Raw genomic sequence first — 24,274 nt, forward strand, 5'->3', positions numbered from 1 at the left:
CCGTTCCCGGTATTAGTAACAACCGTCTGGTAACAACTCTCTCTACAAATTTTTAAGTCGAGAAAACAAGTACCAACTAGCAATTCCACTCATTTACACTTAACAGTGGCATGTCCTTTACTACAGTCTTACTATACTAAACGACACTGGATCCATATCTCAGAAAACCAATTTCACGGTCTTCTCAATCACATACATTGTCCACTAAAACTGAAACTGCAGCAGAATGCCGGATATAAGCCCCCACACCGGCCCGGCTTCTTAAGACCCCCTTCCCCCTCCCCCTCGGTAATAGGCCTGTCTGTTTGCTAACGAAAAACTATTGCGGTTGCAGTCAACTCTCGTTATAGCGGACACGCTCAGGGCGTCGTTTAGTGTCCGTTATAGCGAGAGTCCGTAATAGCGGGAGTCATTTCCAGTTAAGCCTCTTTCGCCGAGGATCTGAATTTTGTCCTTAATAGCGAGTGTCCACAAGGCGAGAATTGTTACAAAAAGTCCTCCCTCACCCAACTTTTCTATCTAAGACATATTACTTACTAACACCCTCGCAGTCCATTGTACGTCAATAAGAAGTAGGCACTGAACATTTTAGTTTGCAAGTAGACTGCAGGTCAAAAAGTTTGATCCGAGAGGCTTCCCAACAATACATACTTCATCAAACTTGTCAACGGCTTTTCTTGTCATCCCATTCCCAAACGGTCGCCCAAAACCGGCAATTTAAGGTATTTAAGTTTTAACTTCTGGCTCCCTTCACATATCCCCCCCCCCCCCCCACGCCCAAGGAGACAAACACATTACAAACAATAACAAGTGGGTAAACTCGGTTGAAAAGAAAAACACTTCTCTTCTGGATAGCTGGGGCTCCAACAGAACAAATTCAACAATTTGGTCCAAGCAATAATATAGAGAAGAAAATATAGACATGTTAGGTATGAAATGTTAAGGTAGTAGTCTTCAGCAAGGCATTTTGAAGTATCCAGGGCCGGGTTGCTCGAAAGCCTGAACACTAATCCAAGATTAAAGGGTTCAATCTCTTTTTGTATAAAAGTGTTATTATTGCTCATGTTTTGTGAAAATTGAGTTTAGTAAAGGTAAAACTGGACGGAAAAATAAAAACAGAAAACATCACTTAAATAAAAATTCACCGGCTTAACCCTGGATTAGCTAATCATGCTTCGAACAAGCCGACCCAGGACAGGAAAGACGTACTTTGCCCGTTGTAAGAGTAAAAAGTAAAAAACAACAAGTTAATTATTTAGGTACGATTTTGTACCTTTTAAAAATGAATTTTACTTTTTCAAATACGATTTTATTATATGGTTTTATAACAAACAAGGCGCTAGGAACTACTTCGCCATAAAACGACTCAACTACATTTACATTTGCATAACCTAACTTTGAACTCGGATGAAAAAAAATCATTTTACTCTGGGATAGCTGGGGTACCAACAGGGAATTATATATAGAAATTTAGGTATAAGATGGGATGAGAGTTTGAGTTTGTGAATCTTCGGCAAACTTACTTTGAGGTACTTCGCCCGTTATGAGAGTAAGAATTGAAATACAACAATTATTTGTTCACCATTTTGTACTTTAATGAAATTGCTTTTCAATAGTCCGAACTCGATTTTTATAACAATCACAAAAATACTCAGTTTATCGAAGGACTGTAACTTGCTAAGCGTAAGGAACAACTTCTTCATCTACATTTCAAGATCATTCTTTTAAACTTTGAACTCAAAAACTGAATTTCAGAATTGTCAAGTCCTGTCTACGATTGCCACGAACTGACTGCAATGTTAAGCTTTAAGAAGGAATATCAGAGATGCCAGTGCGCATGTCAGCAACAGGATACCACTGATGCCAAAAGCTGAGCCAGCATTACAGTCGTCACCATCACAGCAGTATATGTTACATGTGTACGATCCAGTGGCACCTTTACAGGTAGGGTTGGCATCCTTATTACATTTCGCGTTAGGAAGGCAGTATTTGCTAAAAGATTCCACTCCGCCGGATTTAAAGTAGACCTTGGCGCATCTATCAAAACCATTCGGGCATAAATGACTTGTTCTTGTTGACTTGCACTCGTCCCAGGACCGCGCATTACTACAGCGATAGCACTTCAAGCCCAATGCTGAAAGAAAACACAAGAAACAATTACCGTATTTATTCGATTAAGCGCCCAACCTCGAATAAGCGCCCACCTCGAATAAGCGCCCACCCTGAAGGTAGGAAAAGTTAATAAGCGCCCAGCCTCGAATAAGCGCCCACCCTCCACCCCACAAAAAACTGAAGTGCACAAGAGGAGTATTGATTATTGAAATTGACTTAGTATTACTAAGAAGACTTTCCCTATGATCGAGTTTTCTTAGTATTTTTCAGAAACTTTCAATGAACAGTTCAAATTCCGCTTTGGTACATCTTCACGTTTTGTTATTATTTATTGTTTTGTTACAAAAATAAACTTACTATTTGCTGAAAATCGTGAATATTTAATAAGCGCCCAGCCTCGAATAAGCGCCCGCCTCGAATAAGCGCCCACTCTCAAGGTCCAAAAATTTAATAAGCGCCCAGGGCGCTTAATCGAATAAATACGGTAATAAGGCGTCTGGTGCTTCTAGTCTACTCTATAGTTCGTGGAGAAGCTTAAGGTATAGCAACATTTTCGTTTAAGAGTTTTATCGTTGTGACGACTATGACATTTTTCACAGTTGTTTTTTAAAAAATTAAAAAAACTCAAGTTTTAATTCAGGATCTGCCGCTCTTATACTTTCCAAAGAATAATAACTCAACCCCGTAAAATTACTTAGCGAAAAACTTCATACACTCTCCTCGTCAGATCTCGCGATAAGAATTTTCAAGGCTCTATTATCAGTTCGACACGTGTCCTTCAAAATGTCATTTCCAATATTTAGGCTTTAGGTTCGAGTTACAGAGTTCATATAGAGTTCGATCGAGGTTCTAGTTCAAGCAATTTACTTCGTATCGTAACGCAATAATAACAACGCAATAATAAAGCAAGTTTTGCAATTGTTTCATACTACAGGGAATATAATAGAGCATCATCATTTGACATCTAGAAGCTCTGAAACTCTTTCAGGGACATTTTTCATGACGCATTTCTTAAGAAAATTTTTTCAACTACGGATTATTCTCGGCAAAAATCTAGACGAGGCAAGTGCTTCGTCTTGCCTCTTGCTAGTAACGGCCCTGTGCGTTCTCCAGAAACTCCGGGAAGAACTACATTTTGAAGCTCTACACTGTTCGCACGACATCAAAAAATTTGGTTTGGTGTTTGCAAAAAAAATGAAAATTTTGTAATCACAATATGTTGTTTCATGACCCGTTTCATGCTTTCGTATTCGTGTTCGCTCTTGAAACACGGGAATTTTCACGACGCCAAAATCTAAAACAATATTTTAACGTCAATCAGGGTGCAAATTCTGTTGTGATAATCCTTTGAAAAATGAATGGCATTTAATATTTTTAAAGTGACAGAAAAGTGACAGTAATTTATTCATTTATGCAACGGAATCAAATTAGTTCTCCAAAAAATGGTTAGCAGCAAAAGCTAATTACGAAAGAAATACAAAACTGATTACATAAAGTCGAAAGTATGGTCAAAAGCGACGTGACTAGGTAGAGTTTCCATTAGACCGACAGATGTCCCGGGAGATGTCTGCTTATCTTTTCGCATTTCTGCGCTTGTAATTACAGAAGATACACCTGAATTGCTAAAAAATACTGTGACCAACTAAGCTCCTTTAAGGACAGACTTATAAGATCCCCTTGTTTTTCTCGGAAGATCACTGAACACCAATATAGGAGTGGAAAACCGCACAATCGCTATTTAGGCGAGCTCCGTCAATCTGACGTGTACTACATAAGTTTTAATTATGCTCACTTACCGGCTGGAAGAGAAAGGTAGAGAATACAAGCGCTAACTAGCAACAGTTTCATCTTGATGAGTGCTCTATTTCTTCTGATTGAGAAACAGCTACTTCAATGCGTGTACTTCTTGCAGTTTACAGCAGTTTACAGCTGCGAGACGACAGCCAAGACAGAACAGACCGGATCGAACTGGGTGTCACACTAGCCTGCGAATATAGAGGCGTCTAATTCGCTCACACTGCTAGCAGGCTAGTGTCACACTTACTTGATTGTTTACACTGATTTGGCGTCACAACCGGTACCCACCTCCCTTGATAACCTTTAAGAACAAAATTCCTTCTAGAACACATATTTGATTTGTTGACATTCTGTACAAAAAGTGTCCTTTTGTTTTCTATAAAGTAAGGCAACAAGTCTGTAAGGGACGGACCATTATTTTTTTTTTTGAGGGGAGGGGGAAATAATTTTTTCTTGTACAAACCATTTTTTTATCTGACCATCATTTTGTTGTTCTTACCGTTTTTGCAAAAGATTTCTTTTGAATCTTCAGGCTCTGCAATGATTTTTTTAATCCCTACCTCCAAAAAATAATGCTCCGTCCCTTTTTAATCGCGCCGTGTACAAATACGGGACACGTAGGAATCAAAAAGATCCTGATAGACCCTGATAAAGCAGACTGACTGTAATTTTTCAAACGGAACGACTTATTCGATTTTGAAACAAGTCATGTCTCGGTCGTTCAAAGACTATCTTCAGCTGTGAATACACACAAGCTACAAACATTACTAACTTTACGTATGGAAGATTGTCGTTGAACGACCAAAAAATTTCTTGTTTCAAACAAAAAAGATTTTCCTTTTGAGTTAAAAGCGCTATAGAGAGCACTGCTGAAGGAATTACGCGATCGAGGAGAATTGGGAGAGAGTCGAAGTACAAGGCAGTTGGGTGAGGCGGCTCAAAGGAACAATGGGAGAGGAGCGAATAAAGAAAAATGAAAGGTTTCTTTTTATCCCACCCTCCCCTAGGCCTTTCTCGATTATGCTAGCATTTGTTTCGGCATTTTTTGGGAAAACGAGCATTTTTTTCGTTTTTTCTTGAAAAAGAATTGCTAGCATTTTCTGTCATTTTTCATGACTGTGATACAGATTTCAGCACTCAGAACTCAGAAGGATAAATAATCCTAAAGTTTCACAATTTTGATTACTTGATTTGATTGTTTTCTGTCTGTTTCGAGTCGACTGTTTGTGCGTTGTGTTACTTGTGCGTGTACACCAACGGAAAAAAAGGTATGGGTGGTCAGCGGGTAACTCTTTCTCTTGCACAGCCAAGATCAGCGAAGATGGCGTCGGCCACGAACTTGCAAGATAGACTAGTTCCATCATCTATAGCAAGAGATCGATCACTACAGTCCACTACAGTATCACCTGTTGTTGATATACTAGTTATGCAACGCTTTCGAGTGGTATACTATGGAATATCCCACGAGTCACTTGTATTTTCTCGGTATACACACGAGCCTTTAGGCGAGTGTGTATGCCAAGAAAATACAAGTGACAAGTGGGATATTCCATAGTATACCACGAGAAAGTGTTGTGTAACTATTTTATACCATGCCATAGAAAATACGCTTACTAAATTTCGTCAAGAATACAGTCGCAGCGCACTATGGGAAGGTTGGGTTGAATACCGTCGAATATACAACGGCTTTCCTGTATTCTGATTGGCTGTATTTTCTATGGCATGGTATAAATGAGCATATAATGTAAGAGTTTGTACGTTTTGTTTGAAATAAAACAAAGCATTCTTTGGAATTCAAGTGGCATTTTTTAAAGAAATCAGGCATTATTTTAGCATTTTTTGGCTTTATTCTAGAATTTCTAGTAGCATTAAATGCCAGTTTTACTAGCATAATCGAGAAAGGCCTACCCTCCCCCAACTTTATGTTCCGCTCCAAAGAGCCTTTTGCAGCTAACGGTAAAAAGAAGAACCTCGCTCAAGGCCAAGCTACGCTCTGGGACATACAAAACAAAGAAAATCAGCACGGCTGCTTGAAGTCGTTTTGTTTTGAACGTCTCAGCGCGTTGCTTGCCCTCCAGCAAGGTGTTCAGTATTTTGTACCTTGTGACCGTTCGCTGCAAAGGGCCCAATTTCATCATACAATAAAGAGTTATGGTGCGATTAACAAATGAAGAGAACTTAGCATCATGCACGATTCTTTTTTAATTTTCGAATCAAGGGTGATCACGGTACATTTTCTCCTTACAGCAATCACATATTGTAGAGCAGATAGGTGATGAGAATAGCTAGCTTGATCACTATAAAAATTAGAAGAACCAACTGAGAACGCCGGAAAAACAAACTGGCTGTTTGTAACGGCAGAAACTAGGAATGATTTTTAGCGCGGCATTGAGAGGTGAGTGAAGTCAGATGCTAGCTTTTTCAAACAAGATACTGAGGGTGTATAAAGTACAGCAGAACTCCGTTTTTTGGGTAGTGTTTCGCACCATGGAACAGGTTAGTTCAGATATCAGGACGACCACCACAAACCGTATAATATTAAATCCAATCTTTAATATGTAGTTATTCGATCTAAAGGGAAATACATTCATAATTCGAAATCAGGACAAACACAATGATTGACTCGTACACCAAATTAAATTCACTTCAACTTTGAAAGCACAATCAAACTTACTTCTGTGGCGGGTCTTAACAGCAGACGTATACTTCATGAAAGCAAAACGGTCCAAAACAGGTTAGCCTCTTCTCTATAAACTCTGGTTAGCGTGTAACAGGACGGCACAAAATCTATAGTTACTTCTGAAACTATTCGGCTGAACTGACTTACAATACAATGACATGTCTCTTTTCATAAATGTCTGAACAAATGTCAATCATGATTTTAATCACTTATCTTAATCAAACAAAACTCAATCAAGAAAGGCAACGCCTATTTTTGTAACGAAACAGGTAGCTACTGAGGGACGGATCGTTAATTTTTTGGAGGGGTGGGGTATGAAAAATATTGACAAAAAGTTGTCTGCAGGGCCTAGAAAGACAAAATAAATTATTTTCAAACATGATATGTATAACAAAACATAGTTTTCATTTCGAAAAAAAATGTTTGCAGAGGTAGAAAAAAATGTTTGCAAAGGAAAATTTTTCATAATCCCCACCTCCCTCCAAGAAAATAATGGTCCGTCCTTAAATACGAAATCTCCGCTCTTAAAGCCAATTTTTTTAGCTCCTAATTCATGCATTTTCTCTAACTATAACCCCCCTAGAACGGTGCCAGTGCCATTGCGGTGTCCGTAATTGTTTTTGCTTTTAAAGAGAGGACGAAGACCTTCATCTGGTTCATCTAAAAAACCGCAACCTCCGACATCTGACTTTGGATGTCAGCTGATCTAAACGAACTAACAAATCAACTATCGCGACAATTGAAAATTCTTGATTGAGCTCCTGACTCGCCCCAGTCATCTCTCTTTTCTTGCAGGAAATGCGCGCGAGTGGTGAGGGCAGCGCGCTTTCTCCTTCCCTTCATCCCTCGCGCGCGCATCCTCTGAAAGACAAGAGAGACGACTGGGCTCTAGTCAGTAGCTACAACAAGTGCTTTAATAATTATATCATCATCAGATCATTTGTCCGTTTGAGAACCAGGTAGGCGACGCATTTCCCTTCTCAGTTGTTTTCTCTACGAAAATGACGGTGCAAAAAGGAATAATCTACAACCACCAAGAAACATACATGTATGTTGTTTTAATTGCAAGCTTCTAAGCTTTAAAAGATAAACATTTAACACAACTTTTATTGAAAAGTGATGCCAACGCAAAAATCATTTTAAAAGCTGATTCTATCCACAGGTTAACTTAGTCAAAACGCCACACCTTACAACAATGCTAGTGGCTACAACTTTAGGCTTCTACAATGACAAACGATGATACCAGTGCGCATGCTAACAACAGCAAACCGCTTACATGTGAGGATGAACCGCAGTTGCAGCCGTCCTTGTTAATATCAATAAAATTAATAACTTGGAATGCAGAGAGAGGTGAAAATATACCTAAACAATTTTACAATCTTGTCGATAAATTCATCTTAAATCAGTGAAATCGTACAATCACTTATCTCTTGGCTTTTTCAAAACAAAGCCAGATTCCTAAACTAAAACCTTAAAGAAACTTCTCATATAAAACACTTTTTAGTTAAATCTTCCAAACAGCCTGCGAACAAAATCAGCAACGTGGGCAGGTTTAGGTCCATTGCACATGTCGCCATGACAACAGCGCATAGAACACTCGGAAAATACGCCAGTGCTGTTTACAAGACTGCACACTGCAAAGGAAAGCTCATTATTAATGTACATTGTAACTATTTTGAACTGTCAGTGAATTATTAACTTGAAGTTACTATTTAATCCAATGTCCAAGCAATCTACATACTACAGGGTCTCAAAGTAGGGTGGGGTTGTTAACCTCAATGTAACTTTTGTTTAAAACGGTTTCTTAGTGGGCTTTATTTCGGGGAGGAAGGAAGTGGCCTTTTTAGTGGCAAAGGGTTGCGAGTATTTCAATTAAAAAAATGATTGAAAAGTTTCTAGGAGATGTTAGCTGGTCTTGAAGTTTATTCCATACACATAGGGTGAGAATATACCTGAAAAAATATCCTGATTTTTTTAAACGCCCGTATGCTTAAATTTAAGAGGGTTGATATCGAAGAGTTTTCTTTGTTTCTTAAAAGTGGGAGGACTAAAAAGGAGAAAGATGGCCTTTTTGCAGGCATCTTACGGTATAACCTTTATATTGATTTTACTTACTGTGAAAATCAGAACTCGGGTCGCATACAAAGCTACTGGAGCAGTTCCTCATCTCCATTTCAGTGGAAGAGCCAGGAAAAATCGACATGCTGAGTTTCATTGTCATACATCTATCAAGGTACGGCTCACATGTAATGCGCCCAGTTTTCACACCGTTACACGCCATTTCCGCTCCCGGTCCACCACTAGCCTTGCACCCAGCAAGGCACTCAAGGCTCATAGCTGCAATTAACGCAAATTGAAATGTTCAGAGACAGTTCCACATTTTTCAGCTTAATTTTAGCAGGAAGGAGGCTAGAAGCGTCTGGTTACAGCTTGCACAAAGATAAGGACTCGGTTTATCGGTGTAAAGGTTGTGCTGCCGAAATTTGTATGGGAAAACGGTCTGTTCTAGAAACAATTAGGGATTAATTGTGCGAGTGAACAGATCGGTCATTTTATTTTTATTTTTTATTTTCTACCGATGTCAGGCTTTAAATATTATCTAAGAATATTCTTAGATTATAGCACATGGCATTTCCGTTTGTGATGTATGCTATACATTTGTATTACATGTACCGTTCATCGAACTGTCATTAGCATCGAACATTTGGCTAGCGCAGGTTTTTATCCTTTTATTGGCTACTTTTCAGACTTTTACCGTTTGGAGAAAAGAAGAATTTTATACGGTTTGATAAAAGCATAATTGTATTATATTTATATATTTTCAACACACAATGCCAATATTTGCAGTCGTTTGTAAACGTTATCGTTTGCACTTGCAGACTCAGTGAAAGATGTGTCACTCAGATGGAACAAATATTTTTCACCCTCTGGCCATGCAATTTTCAAAATTTATAATGTTTTCTTAACCACAGACACTAAACTTAAAGCTTTGAGAAAAACATAATCACAAAGGAAAGCAGCGACGGTAAAATTTTAAATTTTTTGACAACGAAAAACCGTTAAGTTTGTCTGGTTTTGCAGCCGTTGCAGTTGGCTGCACCGCGCCTGGGTTTCGTGACCGACTGTTTTGTTTGCTTTTGTGTATGGATTGAGCTCGCATCTGATTTGCCTCTCCAATATCAACATGTCAAAAACAAATTAACGTATTAACGGATTTGGGATTCCAGCAGTAACGCGCACCGTAATGGCGCTTGAAAAAAATATATATGTGTGTGTGTGTGTGTGTGTGTGAAACCAATAAATTAATTAAGTTGCCTCAATACTAAGAATAAATTTTATAATTTGCCATTCCGTTACAAAAAAAATGCCAGAATGTGGCGTGACTTTCTTATTTTTCCATGAAGGTCATGAAGCTTTGTGACTCGTGAAAGTCGCGCGCAACGGATATTTTGTCAACCGCCTGAAGTTCGTGAAGTTCGCGTCCTGATTTCTCAACGGAGTGAATTTGTTTTGCGGGGCGGGAGAGCATAAGTTCTGTCAAGAATTACTGAAAACAATATTGGGACTTCAATAAAAATCCAATTCTTGCCGCAATCTAACATACATACATAGTACATAGATAATGGTCATGTTTTTTATTTTTTTGTGGGGGGTGGGGTGATTTTACAGTAGATACACATGGATTGCCAAACAAACTGTTTTAGTTAGAGCCCTCGATTTTCTCGACAGAAAAGCCGAGGTATTCAGGGTATCGAAACAAACAACAACCGAGTATGTTTGGGGTCTCAGAAAGTGATAAAGCCATGCTAAAATTCAGAACATACTAACCTTTGCTTTATCTGCATCCTCATCGACAAGCAAAAGTTTCAGATGGGTAAAAAATCCACAACAACGCTCGAAGTACAGACTGCTCATGGCTTCTCATGGCTAAATTTGATCAAATTCGAACTTATTTGCACCCGCAGACGGTCAGCGGAAAACACAGGAGCATGCTCCAAGACGGCGATTATTTCAGCCAATCAGCGGTTTTTCCGCCTTGTGACCCACAATAAATAAATGTGAGATTTTTTACCTTGGGAGTTTCTTTTTAAGTAGGATGTGTTTTTTTTTAGTTTATTTTTCTTTTCCCTTTGATGTTTTTGTCTTCCAACAACATATTAAATGCTGTTTTTACTTGTGCGATTCAATTTACAGTATTTGTTTTCTAACGACCTGTGCAGAATATTGTACATTATAGTGTTTTATTTTATGATATATACTGCTGTACCCTTAGCTTTTGAGAATATCAATGAATTAGAATTTTATGAAAATAGACAGGTCAATTTTGACTGAATGCAATTTCCTTGCTTGCTGTCAAGTAATGCTCTTCAATATCTGTTATTTAGAAATACTAGTACAAGTATCTCCTCCGCAGAGGCTCCATTATTGGTGGAAGGCGAAAAATGAAAAATAGGGGGAGTGCGGGGGATGACGGGAAAGGCTTCCCTTCTCAGTGCCGCCCCCCCCCCCCCGCACTTTTGTTGCCATAGTAATAACATTAATAGGAATAATAATAATAAAAAAATTATCATTTGTATGTCCATTAGTAGTACCAGTCACTGGGTTCTCATTCATTCTTTTCAAGTGAAGTGTAAGGCTACATTTGGATTGAATCTGAATTAAACAACTGCAGTTTAAAATGGTGTTTCTATTTATTAAGCTAAAATATTTGTAATCTGGGTAACTACTGAAACAACTTGAAAAAGTTGCTTGGAAAACCATTTCATTGGGAAACCCATTTAAAAATAAAAAGCCATTTAAATTCAACACACCTTTAATGCGGTCATTCAGGCTTGAATTTTCAAACTTTCTTGAAACCCGTAGTTTAAAGGCTGCTTTAGCCACGCAGGAAATTTTCCCCCAACAATAAATATTTTCGGGCCTTGTTACGAGATTTTCTTTGCTCCTCAAAGCTCTAGGAGCCTTCGCACAGAACATATTTTAAGCGATGTAAACACAAAAATCTTGCGTTTGTGTTGCAGTTTAGCCGAAAACCGGCTAAATTGATATTGGCATTAGCGGCTACACGGCAAAAAGGCGGGAAAATCGTGAGGGTAGCCGGCACAAGATGGCCGTGTAGACGAATAAAAGAACAACGACAAGAAATAACTTGAACTCACAAATGTTTATTCATACAACAAGTTAATTCTAAATACAGTACACTAGTTAAGAAAGCGCTTTTAGGAAACGAGCGATTTACAACAATGAGAAAATCGATAACACAAACAACAGCCATCACGATAAACAAGATGAACTGCTTACCGTTCGCTAAACTGCTCATCGAAAGGGAGTGAGGTGATGAATACAAACGCCAATGCAGACTCCTTCGCCCGTATTTGGATTTCCATCTTTCAAGGGCGTTTAAAAAAAGTCATTGCAACGAAAAAAAAGTCATATTTGATATGTTCTTTGAAAATGTCCAAACTTTCGTCCACGGAGTTCCTGACCTTAACAATTCACGTATGTCCTTAACAAACGGGAAAAACCACGGTCGATTGGGCTCCTGTTGTCATGTACAGCTGTTGCTTCAGTCCTTAGAACAAATGCCAAAACTTTTAGGAAAACTAAGTCCGATTGCCGTCAAAAATGGCCACCCGAAAGTCAAGTGATCGAACTTTGAAATGCAGTGAGAAGCCGCAGTCTCAAACTCATGTAAGCGGCCGTAACTGGTTCCTAAATACGTGGCAAAATGCTATTTGTCGCCCTGCACCGTCCGCCATTTTTAATTCGAAATTGGCGGGATTTTGCACGCGCATGCTCAGTGGTTTTTCCGCCTTGTTTGACACATATAGTTCTCTTTATTCCATTCCAGCGTCCACACAGTGCATCTTTCGCTGGATAGAGGAGGTTGTTTATTTATTTATTTATTTTTATTCCATGTTTTTTTTTTAACGCAGTGCAGTGGCTTAATAGTTAACGTGCTGGACTCCGATCCGGGTTCGAGCCGTGGCCGGGATCATTGTGTTGTGTAATTGGGCAAGACAGTTTACTCTGATATTGCCAAGCGCCTCTTTCCACCCAGGTGTATAAATGGGTACCGGCGAAATAGGGCTGGGGGTACCCCTGCAATGGACTAGCATCCAAGCCAGGGGGGAGTAGAAAGTCGTACATGTATTTTATTTACATCCCAACCGGAACTTCCGAAACTTTTTCTATAAGAGTGAACAATCTGAAGATATGTACCGTATTTTCTCAGTCGATTAAACGCCGGGTACCGAATGAACGTCGCGTCACCAAGTTGGAGTTGGAAATAGGCCCCTCGGATGTTTATTTGAGGTATAATGAGCTGTAGGTATATAAGCAAGATACATGTTTGTCGAAAACAATGAATTAAAACCCTTGCTTAATGAACATCAGGCTCGAATGAACTGCAGCAGTCAAATAAACTCCGGGTTCACCAGATTTAAGGTGGATTTCCACTGACGCGTAAATATTTGCGTACGTGAAACGTGCGTTAAATAACGTACGTTGTCAAATTTCCACTGTCGCGTAAAAAGTAATATAAAGCGTTTCTTTTTTACGTGCGTTGAACGAACGTAAATGCCCGCCATCCTGAATTTTGGCGCCAAAATGCAAGGAGATCACGGGTAATTTGATTTGCTTGCCGACAATGTAATGGCACACGCTGGATATAATATAAGCGTTTCCTTCTCCTGACGCTAGAGAAAAAATACCGCAAGAGATACTGGGTAAAGAGAGCTGTTTTAAAACCGTTATCAAGTGGGTGAATACCACACGCTAGTAAAAGGAATGCGTGAATGTGACCACGGGTCATTTTATAAATACTTCCGAAAGACACCATAAAAAGAGTTGAGATTCACAGTCTACGTGACCTGACGCCAGGCGTTTTCTTTCACTACTGCGTTCTTGTAATTTGGATCCGTAGTCAGGGTCTAGTCAGTTCGATATTGCTGGAAATTTTCGGCGTCCACATGGTAAGTGGTGTCATATGACAAAATCCCAAAGTATGATTGGTTAATTCGCTGCATAACCGCAACTTTTTCGAAAGAAAAACTCGTCTAAACAGCTTTAAACCCACTCCAGCTCCAGAAGCACAGCAATGTCAAAATAACGCAAGATAAACATAAGGTAAGACATTTTTATTCAAATCTTTCATACAAGTACTATTTAGAGCAATTTTCAAAGTATTCTCATACATTGTCTTATAATCACATAAATCGAATACAACGTCTGGGCCGCCTGTGGGAAGAGAGGAAAAAAGCGTCCTAGGAGTAGAAGTGAGTCAAGGCCAAATACGCGAAAAAAATCCAACGCCTGCTCATGAAACATACCTGCATTGCAGACTAAGTTGAAAATTTAGTTAGTGTCTATAATAGCTAGGTTAACTCGCGATCAGGTAGAAAAATTTTGCCATTTTAGGTACGAAATTGGAAAGAATTGCAGGCAAAGCAAAGAACCCACCGTGAGAGGGGTGAAATTAAGGAACAAACTATTTGGTCACGAGTTTGTACTTAAACGAATTTTTCGAACTCGACATGTAGCATTTAGTATTGTATGAAAAAAAGTGAGAACTGTATACAAGTGTTGGACGCTGTAATACAGAGGCCCTGCTAGGGGTTTTAGAGATAAGGGATAACTCACAAAATTATTTAAGGGATAAAGGATAAAAGTTTAAATAATGATTGGGATAAGGTATAACAACACATTAACTCAGTTTTAGGGATAATAAAAATCAAATAAATAGGGATAACAGCTTTGGTAATTTTAGGGATAAGGGATAACCTAACCCCCCTAATAGGGCCTCAATACAGATCAAACGATCGATTATATTTGCGGCGCTGCATCTAATTACCTATATACTTACAAATAAATCTAAAAGCACCTTAACAATACTCAACAAATCAAAGAATTGTAATCAAGCAAGCAAACTGCTTAACCATAAAACGACGTAACTACATCTAATTTTCAAGATCATTCTATCCTTAATTCGCAATATCTATCTTTTAAACTATAAGCTTTAAACGACGTTACTACATGTGATATTCAAGATAATTCTGTCCTTAATTCACTGTACCTATCTTTTAAACTTTAAACTTTTAAACTAAATTGAAGCATTGTCTAGTCTTGTCTATGGTTGCCGGGGAACTGACTTCAATGTGAAGCTTAAACAAGCATCATCAGAAATCCCAGGGTGCATGTCAACAACAGGATACCGCTGACGCGAAAAGTTGAGCCAGTATTGCAGTAATTACTATCACAGCAGTGCCTTTCTCTTACATAACTCCGAGGAGATCTACATGCAATGCTTTGCATGCAGCCTTTCGTAAATATTGTTTCGCTTCCACCAGATTGGATGAGAAACTTGAAGCATCTATCAAACATATCCAGGCATGTGTGAATTGTACTGATTGCCTTGCAGTCGTCCCAGGACTTCGAACTTCTACATTCATAGCACTTCAAGCCCCACGCTGAAGAATTAATAACAAGTCAATTAATTAATCAATTAGGAAACAGTAGACAAAAGCCCACTTTGTATCTGCTGGCTAAACGTTAATGAAACTAACAGGTCTCTCACTCCACTAACCCTATTCTGTCTATTCTTCTCGTTCAGTTTCGATTCAGTTACAGCTCCGCCACCAGTTTTGTTACCTCGTTTTGCGCTAAAGAAACCGCTAGCTACGCAGACTACAAATTGCTTCATCCGCTAGATATACACATGGTTGCGCGGAGATATGAAATTTATCTTCGAGTGTTCCAAATCGATAGCTCACGAGTGAGCGTAGCGAACAAGTGAGATATCGGTTTTGAACACGAGAAGATAAATTTCATATCTCCAAGCAACCAAATATTATTCTGTTTGATTATATAAACTTACTAATTACGATGTTTTTGACGATTTTCCGAAGATTTCCGAAGTTTTTAAAAATGTTGTCCGAAGGTCGTACGAGTGATTCCAAAGATTTACCGAACTTTTCCGAAAATTTCCGAAGTTTTCCGAAGATTGCCGAGGAAGATCCGAAGATGTTTCGACTAAATATCGTTAAACTTTGGCTCATTGAGCATTAAACATGGCAAACTCTGCAAGCTGATTGGTCAAAAATGATATCACACGCGTGGATACCATTTTTATCCACACGTGTGATACCATTTTTCTCGATTTGCTGCCACTCGCTATACCACTGCAGTTTATATAATAAAGTGATTTATATCTCTTTGATCCTATAAGGGGGTCCTTCTTAACTACAGATCTAAAGCAGTTGATAGGGAATTGCTAATTGTCAGTGTTTTATGAATCAGTCGCCAAAGACTAAGGAAAAACTGAAAATACACAAAGGTCTGGCTCAAAATAACTACGAGGAGTCTGCAAACGGAAACTTTGGTGACTATACTAAATCGGTTTTGGCCGATTTTTCAAGCTAAAGAAAACAGTAATCATAGGAAGGGTTCTAGTCGAAAACAAGATGGAAAGATATTTTCAAGGGTAGATATTTGCATTTCTAAACATTTAGTTTTTTTTTGAAACATAATATGGTATCAATTTTCGCGTGTTTAAATTTCGCGCAATGTTTTCTTCGCGCGTATTAAATTTCGCGATTATTTTTAAATCGCGAAATTTAGTAAGAATAAGGTAGCCTGCGTCGCAGACGTGATCTAACTAGGGTTTAGTTTCGTCTGCGCGCAGGCTAAATTCAAGGATGACATGACCTTCTTTATAATCATACGTATGGAATTACCGTTTACGAGTGAGAATAGAACGTCGCGTTACTGAAGAAAGTCGAAAACTACGGAAAACTACGGATGTTTATTACGCCATAACTTTAAGAGGGTAGCAAAGGGCTTATGCGTGACACGTGAAAGGGCAAAAATTAGTCCGTGACGCGTGAAAATTAGGGCCGTAACAGTAAAAGGCAAGACGAGGCACTTGCCTCGTCTAGATTTTAACCCAAAATTAAAAACAAAATACGTTAACTGCTTTGTAAAATAACTCTCGGTTAAACAAGATGGATTTTTCTCTAGAAATAACTTATGAAAAATGTTGTAAAATGAGTTTCAGAACGTATTGACTTAAAAATTTTCAGTGGTGCATGTCCCCCCGACCCCCTCGCAAGATTTTGCCTCGTCTATGCTAAAAGTCTGGCTACGGCCCTGAAAAAAGCTAGAAAAGACACGTGAATTCTGCTGTTTCAAGTATACGTGATGCGTGAATTTGGTTAAAATTTGTGCGTGAAATTGGATCACAACAACCGCTTTGCTACCCTCCTTTAATTAAGCACGTGGACTTCTTCATATGTTGTAAATCCGAGGTGAAAAAAAGGTGATGTGATGTGTTGGCACTGATTTTAATTTTCAGAACCATCCAAAAATCCAACCATCTAAAAACGACGGTCAGATATCTTTCTTAGCAACAAATTGGTGGTAAAGAATGACCCCCACCCCACCCAACCCCCCTGCCCCCCATCCCTTTAAGAGGACAGGTCAAATTTCTTCCTAATGTGCTTTCTTCACGTAATTGCAATTTCTGGAGCAAAAGCAACCCGAATCGAGCAAAATTTCGCATGATTTAGGATTTTAGGTATTTTAGCTTAAGAACTTCGATAATTTGAAAGCGAGCTCAAGTTGCAAATTCAGAGGTTTACAACATGGATAACGTTCAAAACTAATACACCATTAATAAAATGGAAACAACCGCAAGAGCAAAAAAGACAATAATTTTACTCTTGAGTTTCGGTATTGCGGTATTCTCCAAACTAGCTAGTCAATCGACGAACGACGATAGTCGGTAAAAAACTTATCCTTCATTTCATTCCGACCATTTTAAACGTTTTTGGTTGTTTCGGAAGCAAAATGAAGCGGACTTATTTTGTCACTTATTTTAATCTACAATTTGACCGTAAAACAGTTTAATCATGTCATTGTTCCATCGTCCCGCCGCACGTTTTGCCCCGTTTTCTGTCGTCGCGTCAACGAATCCGCCAGCTATACAGGCTTACAATATAATGTTGGTAATGTTCCCATCTAATAGTCCACGTGCAGTTCGAAACGTGAGGAAATAAGAGACTGCTGTACGCAGGCCAGAAAGGTATCGGCTTTGTCTAGCAGACAAACAGAGGTCATCTATTAGACTTGCTCCAAGTCGCTCGTTAGATTCGCAGGAGACCGCTGAATACGGAAACGGAGGGAGCGCGCGGGCATGAGAAACAAAATGGCGGAGGATCGTGGCGGGACAAGCGACTTAATAAACACGCCTGTGCAACAATTTGCACCATCAGAGTTTTTAAACAATCCTGTTGAACCAACACCAACAATAAACGAACACGATTACATAGCCACACAAGATGAAGCACTGTCTATTGAGGAGATGCTCTTGGCTGCACAAGAAAGAATACATGAGCTTGAGCATAAACTTGATTGTCTTGATAATCCCCTGCCTTCAATTGTACAGTTACACACCAGACCAGATGACATCACAAAGTTTTATACAGGATTTCCTTCATATCAAGTCCTACGTGCTACGTTTTATGTAATTCAGCCAACTGCTGAAAAGATGTATACATGGTCACAACTGCAACGTATTAGAAAGAATGGTCTACATGAAGTTGCTGAACTGAGAGATACTGCTAGAAAATGCAAGTTAGACTTGTTTCACCAGTTTTATCTTTTTTTGCATAAACTGCGTTTAGGATCATTTAACCAAGAACTTGCTGATAAATTTGGAATTTCAGTGTCTACAGTGAGCCGTGTTGTTCTGTCATGGTCAAACTTCTTATATTTTGTTTTTGGCACTATGCCAATTTGGCCAACAAGAAAAAAAATTCAAGAACACATGCCTGAGTGTTTCAAAAAATATTACCGTAGATGTCGAGGTATCATTGATGCCTCAGAAGTCAAAACAGAGGCACCTTCAAGCTTAGTCCTGAACAGTGAGTTCTACTCCACCTACAAGAACCACACCACTTATAAGGGGAACATTTTCATCTCTCCGACTGGTGAAGTTATTCATGTCAGTTCTCTTTACACTGGTTCCATATCAGACAAGGAACTACTTTTAAAAGCGGTCGGGTTTGCTCGATTTGCTTGAACCTGGCGATCAAATCCTTGCCGACAAAGGATTTGTGATTGAGGACCTTTTGACGCCAATTGGGTGTGAACTGGCCATACCTGCTTTCCTAAGCAGCAAGGGCCAGTTTACAAAAGAAGATCTTGTGGGGAGCAAGCAAATCCATAAACTGAGAGTTCATGTTGAGCGGGCCATCCGTCGTGTAAAAGAGTTCCATTTTTTTGACAGAGTCATTCCTCTTAGTATGGCAGGTAGCATTAATCAATTATGGACAGTTGCCTGCCTTATTACTAATTTCCAGGGACCTTTATTTTATGAAAATGTAAATTAATTGATTAATTAATTATTTACCTCAAGGTTAATATTGCTAGCTGCTACTAATTTTAGCGATTTTTGGGAGTAAGGCAAAAATCGCTTTACGTAGTGTTCGCTAAAATTTGTCTCAGTCAAATTTAATATTCATTAAGTTTAAGTACCCTGCTCCCACCCGAAAGGGAAACAAAATCAAGCATAGTCGGCTCAGAATTTTTTTTAACAAAAAGCTAGTAACTTTGTTCTTTCGGACAATGCAAATGTTTGTTCAATTTCAAGTGAGCTATTTCCATCTTAGCCATATGTTCATTAAAACTGGTTGACACAAAATTACTAACTTTTAAAATTTTTCGGAAAATCACTTAATTTAATAGCCACTAAATCCTGCTCTGAAAAAATCACTAAATTTAGTAGCTGCTAAAAATAGTAACCTTTAAGGTAATTTCTTGTTCTGATCAATGTTTTTGGGAAGGGATGTCTACTAGTTATGCAACGCTTTCGAGTGGTATACTATGGAATATCCCACGAGTCACTTGTATTTTCTCTGTATACAACAAGCCTTTGGGCAAGTGTGTATACAAAAAAATACAAGTGACGAGTTTGATATTCTATAGAATACCACGAGAAAGTGTTGTGTAACTTAATTTTATACCATGCCATTGAAAATACGCTTACTAAATTTCATTGAGAATAAGATCGCAGCGCACAATGGGAAGGTTGAGTGGAGTACCGTCGATTATACAGCGGCTTTCCTGAATTCTGATTGGCTGTATTTTCTATGGCATGGTATAAGCAGGGGTATGCAAATCCACTGATCTATGCTATTTTGTTTTTAGCCAAATCTGTCAATCTGCTTCTATTCTCGATGACTATTACTAATAGTCCTCTAGTGGCATAGCCAATCAAAATTCAGCATTTGCATTAGTCCACTAGTTGGGTGATATTAAGTACTGATAGTCTCCTGGATTGAAATTCAGTCATACTTATAATCCAATATCCACAATGACATCAATTATTTTTGGTTGAGCTTCCCCAACCCTCTGGAATTTCCAGTTTAAAATTCTACTCTGTTGTTTAAAATTATCCTTCCCGTGGCACTTTTATTGACCTTCCCTGGGAAAAATGTATATATTTCCTCAAACCACACTTTGCTTCCAAGCTGTGGTTTAGAAAAGTGTATTTAGTGTTCTTTCCAATTTTTTTTTGTTTATTGTACAACCTTACAGACATAAAATGATAGTAGCTACTTAGCTGCTTGACATAAGTGTATAAAGTCAAATACAATGAAACAAATAGATTTTCAGTATGTTATCTTCTCAGGATTCTAAGTTTTAAAAGTTAGAAGCTCAGCACAATCCCTTTCTTTAATATATGGGTAAGCTTTGGGTGTTAAAAATGTCCAAAAATACTGCAGCCTTTATCAATTGTGTGGTGCTCTTGCATGGTGGGGCTCTCAAGTGCACTTTTTTAACCTTGGTAACAGTAGTCTATGAACCTAATATATGATTGTTCAAAGCCATGGAACTAAAAAAAATGAAAGTTGTATCCATTGTAAATAAATGTCTCAGCCTAACATTTCATCAGCATTCAGTCTGTTTTTACGTGATTACATGTATACTGAATGATTGATTGAATGAGAAACAGGTAAAGCATATGTATACATATGCATTACAAGATAATATATTAATTAATTTCAGAAGATAAAGTATAATTATGCATGTGCATGAATGCTGTAACATTAATACAGTCTTACTGTTTTATGCTACTGACAGAGGTAGAAAATAACTGAAATAAAACTGATGTAGCTTCTGAGCAATTTCTGAAAACAACTCATGATCAGGGTAGATTCTTTCATAATGGAATTCTTTCTTACATTGAACAAAAAATTCAGACCAACCCTCCCCAGTAATCCCTAAACAGCCAATTAACTGAAAATAATGTTGGTGGCTCTTTTTAAGGGAATAAGCCCCAGTTGTAGGATCCTTTTGCAAGTAATCGACATCTTTAAGTTCTTCTTTCATTGAACACTTTATTTCAAAAAGACCCTAGGGGGGATTCGCAGAAGGGTCATAAACCCGCCTATCTAGGCTGCAGCCAAGATGAGGCACACTGGGATTAACAATAAACCCAACTTTGAAAACATTGCGATTAAAATGTTCAGCATAAAACTGTGTAACTTCATCTTCATGCTCCAATCCATATTTCATAGCAGCTGTCTGCACTGTTTTTCCTTTCAGCAATCTTTTAGCAAGCACCTTAAAATCTTTTCTTCTAGAGCAAACAAATTTATAATTCGATGCTGTTAGGCGAAAGTGTCTTAAACGGTGCCAGTCCTTACTAGAGGACTGTTCCCTTGTTTGGAGTTCATATTCCTTTGAATGCTCCTCTGAAATTTGAAGACTTTCAAAATGAAGTTGTTGCTTCTCGTCTAGAACATCCTGGAAGGCATTCGTCCTATTAAGCATGCTTATACAAACCTTGTGTGTCGTGAATGTATCCTTCGGTAAAAAACTTGTAGCCACGAGTTAGGGTGGCCTTTATGGGCAGGTTCTTTCTAGCAAACGTTTCAATAAATGCACCAGTTATTTCTGGAACTTGCGAAAGATTTGTGTGCCAGAACTCATCCGCTTCGGACGCCATTTTGCATTCTCTAGAATTCTGGCAAGTGAACCCTTAGCCTCGACTTCACGTACAAAGTTGCTACGTCATATTCAATATGGCCGCGGCGTGACATGGGCGAATGCACACGAAATGGTGCAATATTTTCGCGGCAAAAAACGTCAGCTAGAATCGATTTCCTGCAAGTGACACAAGTCGCTCGTTCCGAGCCATTCCTCGGCAAGTGTCATTTGTTTTCCTTCGCGCGCGCGTTTACAGAAATGAATCCCGCGCGATCTCTCGCGCGAGATTTCAAAGGCGATTTTACTCAAGTACACTGTGTTCTTTCGCTCGATTTCAAAAAGCGATTTTATTTAAGTAGTAACTATAGATGCAAAGAAAAAACGAGCGACTTGGGGCAAGTCTAGTCATCTATATGAACAAACAAATCTTTGTTGTTTACTCATTTTCAGTGCACGTACTAAATTATAGCAAAAACGGAAAAAATTTGATCGTGTTTAGTGTCAAAAAAGGTGGCTTTTGTCAAACAAATTCTCTTAATTTAAAACCGCGCTGTCGCGACAATTTCGTTTAGGTACACATGCATGCTGAATATCCAAAAACAGCTACAGTGCAGGTCATGCAGGGGTAGAATATTATGGACGAGTGAGTGCTCAATATTCCATCAAGTGTTTTGACCGAGCAGTGTCGGAAACCAAACACAAATAATCCAAACTGCAAAACGCAGAAACCTCGAAAGATATAAGGTCTTCAAGTCTAACAAATTGAACTGATTAAAGTCCCTTTATTTTCTCTGCAGATCGCTTATTTGAACGAGCGCAAAACTAAAGAATGGATTCTGTTTGCGTATCAACATTCCCCGATATTAGTTATCATAAAGTCGTACACGATTCCAGCTCAGTTTCTCTGAACACCGTGTCTTATTTCAGTATAAAACAGTCCAAAATTAAATCTATACCTCATTTTAGACCAAAACGGCTCAAAATCCATACACTTTAGGGTCACAAATATCTATCTACATCAGTGGTTGCAGTGAAACGATCGTGGGCTCTTGCTGCAAATGTAAGGAGTTAAAGGACTTTAAAGTAGGCTCACTTACCGATTGGAATGAAAAGGCAGAGAAGAAAAGCGGCAACTAGCCACAGTTTCATCTTGTTGACTGAGATTTATGTTTTCCCTGATTCAGAAACAGCACTACTGCTACTCGTTCTCTCGGTTCCAGATAGCCGATAGAACGGGTTCGTAAAGTTGTCATGGGGACATGTTTTATAAGTCAGGGTCACGCAAAAGTGTCAAAGAAAGCGTCACGTGGTGGCGAATATCACGCAAGTGGTAAACAATGGTATAAAAACAAATCCTCAGTGGCACTTAGGGCCTGTTTACATTATTCCCGAATAACTTACATTTCGGAACGAGCTCGAGTTCATTGCATCTCCATCTATTTCTCTGCCTTCACGCTGTTTACATGACACCGAGAAGAATTTTTTTTTCCTGTAAAGTCATTCCGAGTTTATTCCAGAATGAAATTGCTGTTCGCTCTGGAATGACATTTCATTCTGGCATCATGCAGTGTAAACTGAAATCGAACTTTTTTCCGAGATGAAACCACATCTCATGAAAGTGCATACTGATGCCATATCCACCGCTTTTCACCGCCACTGAGGTGAATTGTTGTCTTAGTATAAACCAAACCAGTGATATAGACGGCTTAAAAATTATAGCTTTTTTGGACGAAATATTTAAAAATCATTTTCAAAGGAAAATACATCGTGCGCATGTCCGAGAAAAGCGCGGGAAAAGTCACATGACAACACCAGGTGATCGCCAAAAAAATCCGAAAAAGAAGTGTCTTGTCTGTTGAAGGGATTTTATGTGTCGGGACTTATGCGGATTTCAAAATGAAATTTGTGGTTTTGTTCGTTTGTTTCTGACGTACCAAACGTAGAATATTTTATATTTGTCATAATTCATAAGTTTTACAGTTCCATGCATTGCCTGGGAAACTTGCCTTAAAATTGAAATTGTAGCTGTGAAACGGGCCGGCTAGAAACGGAGCTTTGGAAATGATCAAAAAACACAGGAAACACCGAACACAGCGCGCGATCCCGAGCGGTCCGCTCGGGTAGCCAATCAGACAACGAGATTCGCTTCATCTTTACTATCCTACCCAACCTAACAACCTTGCTATGACAGACAGAAATACAATTTTTAACTGAGTTCACAACACCACGTGATTCAACTGGTATTTTCTAATCGGCAATTCTGAATTGAATTGAAAGGAGGGAAGGTCTTAAGAGTGTCACAACCAAAACAATTTTGTCCGCCAGTGTGACCCGAGCCTTATAGAAGGGACTGTTTGTGAATCAGAGGAAATATAAAACGTGTTTAAAGGAGCTACGGCACGGACAACGCATCTTGAAAAAATTGGCAAGTTTTTTCAAGTTTGTCCTTCATTACCTGTCTTAATGTTCGTCAATCGAAATCACCCTTTGTTTATTTTCAAGTTTTTATTACTTTGTTGGTGTTTTTCTATGTTAGAAAACTATTATTTTGAGTTTTCATTTGATTTAAAATTAATCAGAAAGATGACCTAAACTGATATCGTGACATGGCTCTTTTAAGATGAAACTGTGGCTAGTTGGCGCGTGTATTCATTACCTTTCGCTTCCAGTCGATAAGTGAACTTATTACATGAC

The 24,274-nt window shown here is 38.7% G+C and overlaps 3 protein-coding genes and 1 long non-coding RNA gene across 6 annotated transcripts in view; 2 read left to right on the top strand and 2 right to left on the bottom strand.

Annotated features, from left to right (window-relative positions):
* LOC144636624 (uncharacterized) overlaps nt 1-24,274 on the top strand; it is a 121,065-nt gene that overhangs the window by 63,056 nt on the left and 33,735 nt on the right. The window lies entirely within an intron of this gene.
* LOC144636547 (uncharacterized) overlaps nt 1-24,274 on the bottom strand; it is a 103,314-nt gene that overhangs the window by 22,673 nt on the left and 56,367 nt on the right. The window lies entirely within an intron of this gene.
* On the bottom strand, nt 1,580-22,807 carry LOC144636544 (uncharacterized). Of its 3 annotated transcripts, none has more exons than XM_078495780.1 (3): nt 22,694-22,807; nt 3,909-3,924; nt 1,580-2,134 (listed from the first exon to the last, which is right to left on the bottom strand). In XM_078495780.1, exons 1-3 carry the CDS (start codon nt 22,727-22,729, stop codon nt 1,800-1,802), a joined length of 387 nt encoding a protein of 128 aa, XP_078351906.1. In that variant the 5' UTR covers nt 22,730-22,807; the 3' UTR covers nt 1,580-1,799. The 3 variants fall into 3 exon arrangements, with proteins under 3 accessions (XP_078351906.1, XP_078351907.1, XP_078351905.1); XM_078495779.1 differs by lacking the exons at nt 1,580-2,134; nt 3,909-3,924 and adding exons at nt 6,441-8,223; nt 8,705-8,926 and having other exon boundaries at nt 22,678-22,787; XM_078495781.1 differs by lacking the exon at nt 22,694-22,807 and having other exon boundaries at nt 3,909-4,162.
* On the top strand, nt 17,793-18,668 carry LOC144635535 (uncharacterized). Its single transcript, XM_078494633.1, has one exon. The coding sequence runs from the start codon at nt 17,793-17,795 to the stop codon at nt 18,666-18,668; it is 876 nt and encodes a 291-aa protein (XP_078350759.1).

The sequence above is a fragment of the Oculina patagonica genome, chromosome 13 (genome assembly GCF_052425735.1).
Source record: "Oculina patagonica isolate OP01 chromosome 13, crgOcupat, whole genome shotgun sequence".
In the NCBI taxonomy this organism is placed as follows: domain Eukaryota; kingdom Metazoa; phylum Cnidaria; class Anthozoa; order Scleractinia; family Oculinidae; genus Oculina; species Oculina patagonica.

What these genes read in the sequence shown, in the direction of transcription:
- LOC144636544 (XM_078495779.1), bottom strand. Translation starts at nt 22,729, where the DNA reads ATGAAACTGTGGCTAGTTGCCGCTTTTCTTCTCTGCCTTTTCATTCCA. An exon ending in CTGCCTTTTCATTCCAATCG is followed by an intron (nt 8,927 to 22,677) that starts GTAAGTGAGCCT and finishes CGTTAATTGCAG; the next exon opens with CTATGAGCCTTGAGTGCCTT. An exon ending in CCCGAGTTCTGATTTTCACA is followed by an intron (nt 8,224 to 8,704) that starts GTAAGTAAAATC and finishes TTTCCTTTGCAG; the next exon opens with TGTGCAGTCTTGTAAACAGC.
- LOC144635535 (XM_078494633.1), top strand. Translation starts at nt 17,793, where the DNA reads ATGGCGGAGGATCGTGGCGGGACAAGCGACTTAATAAACACGCCTGTG.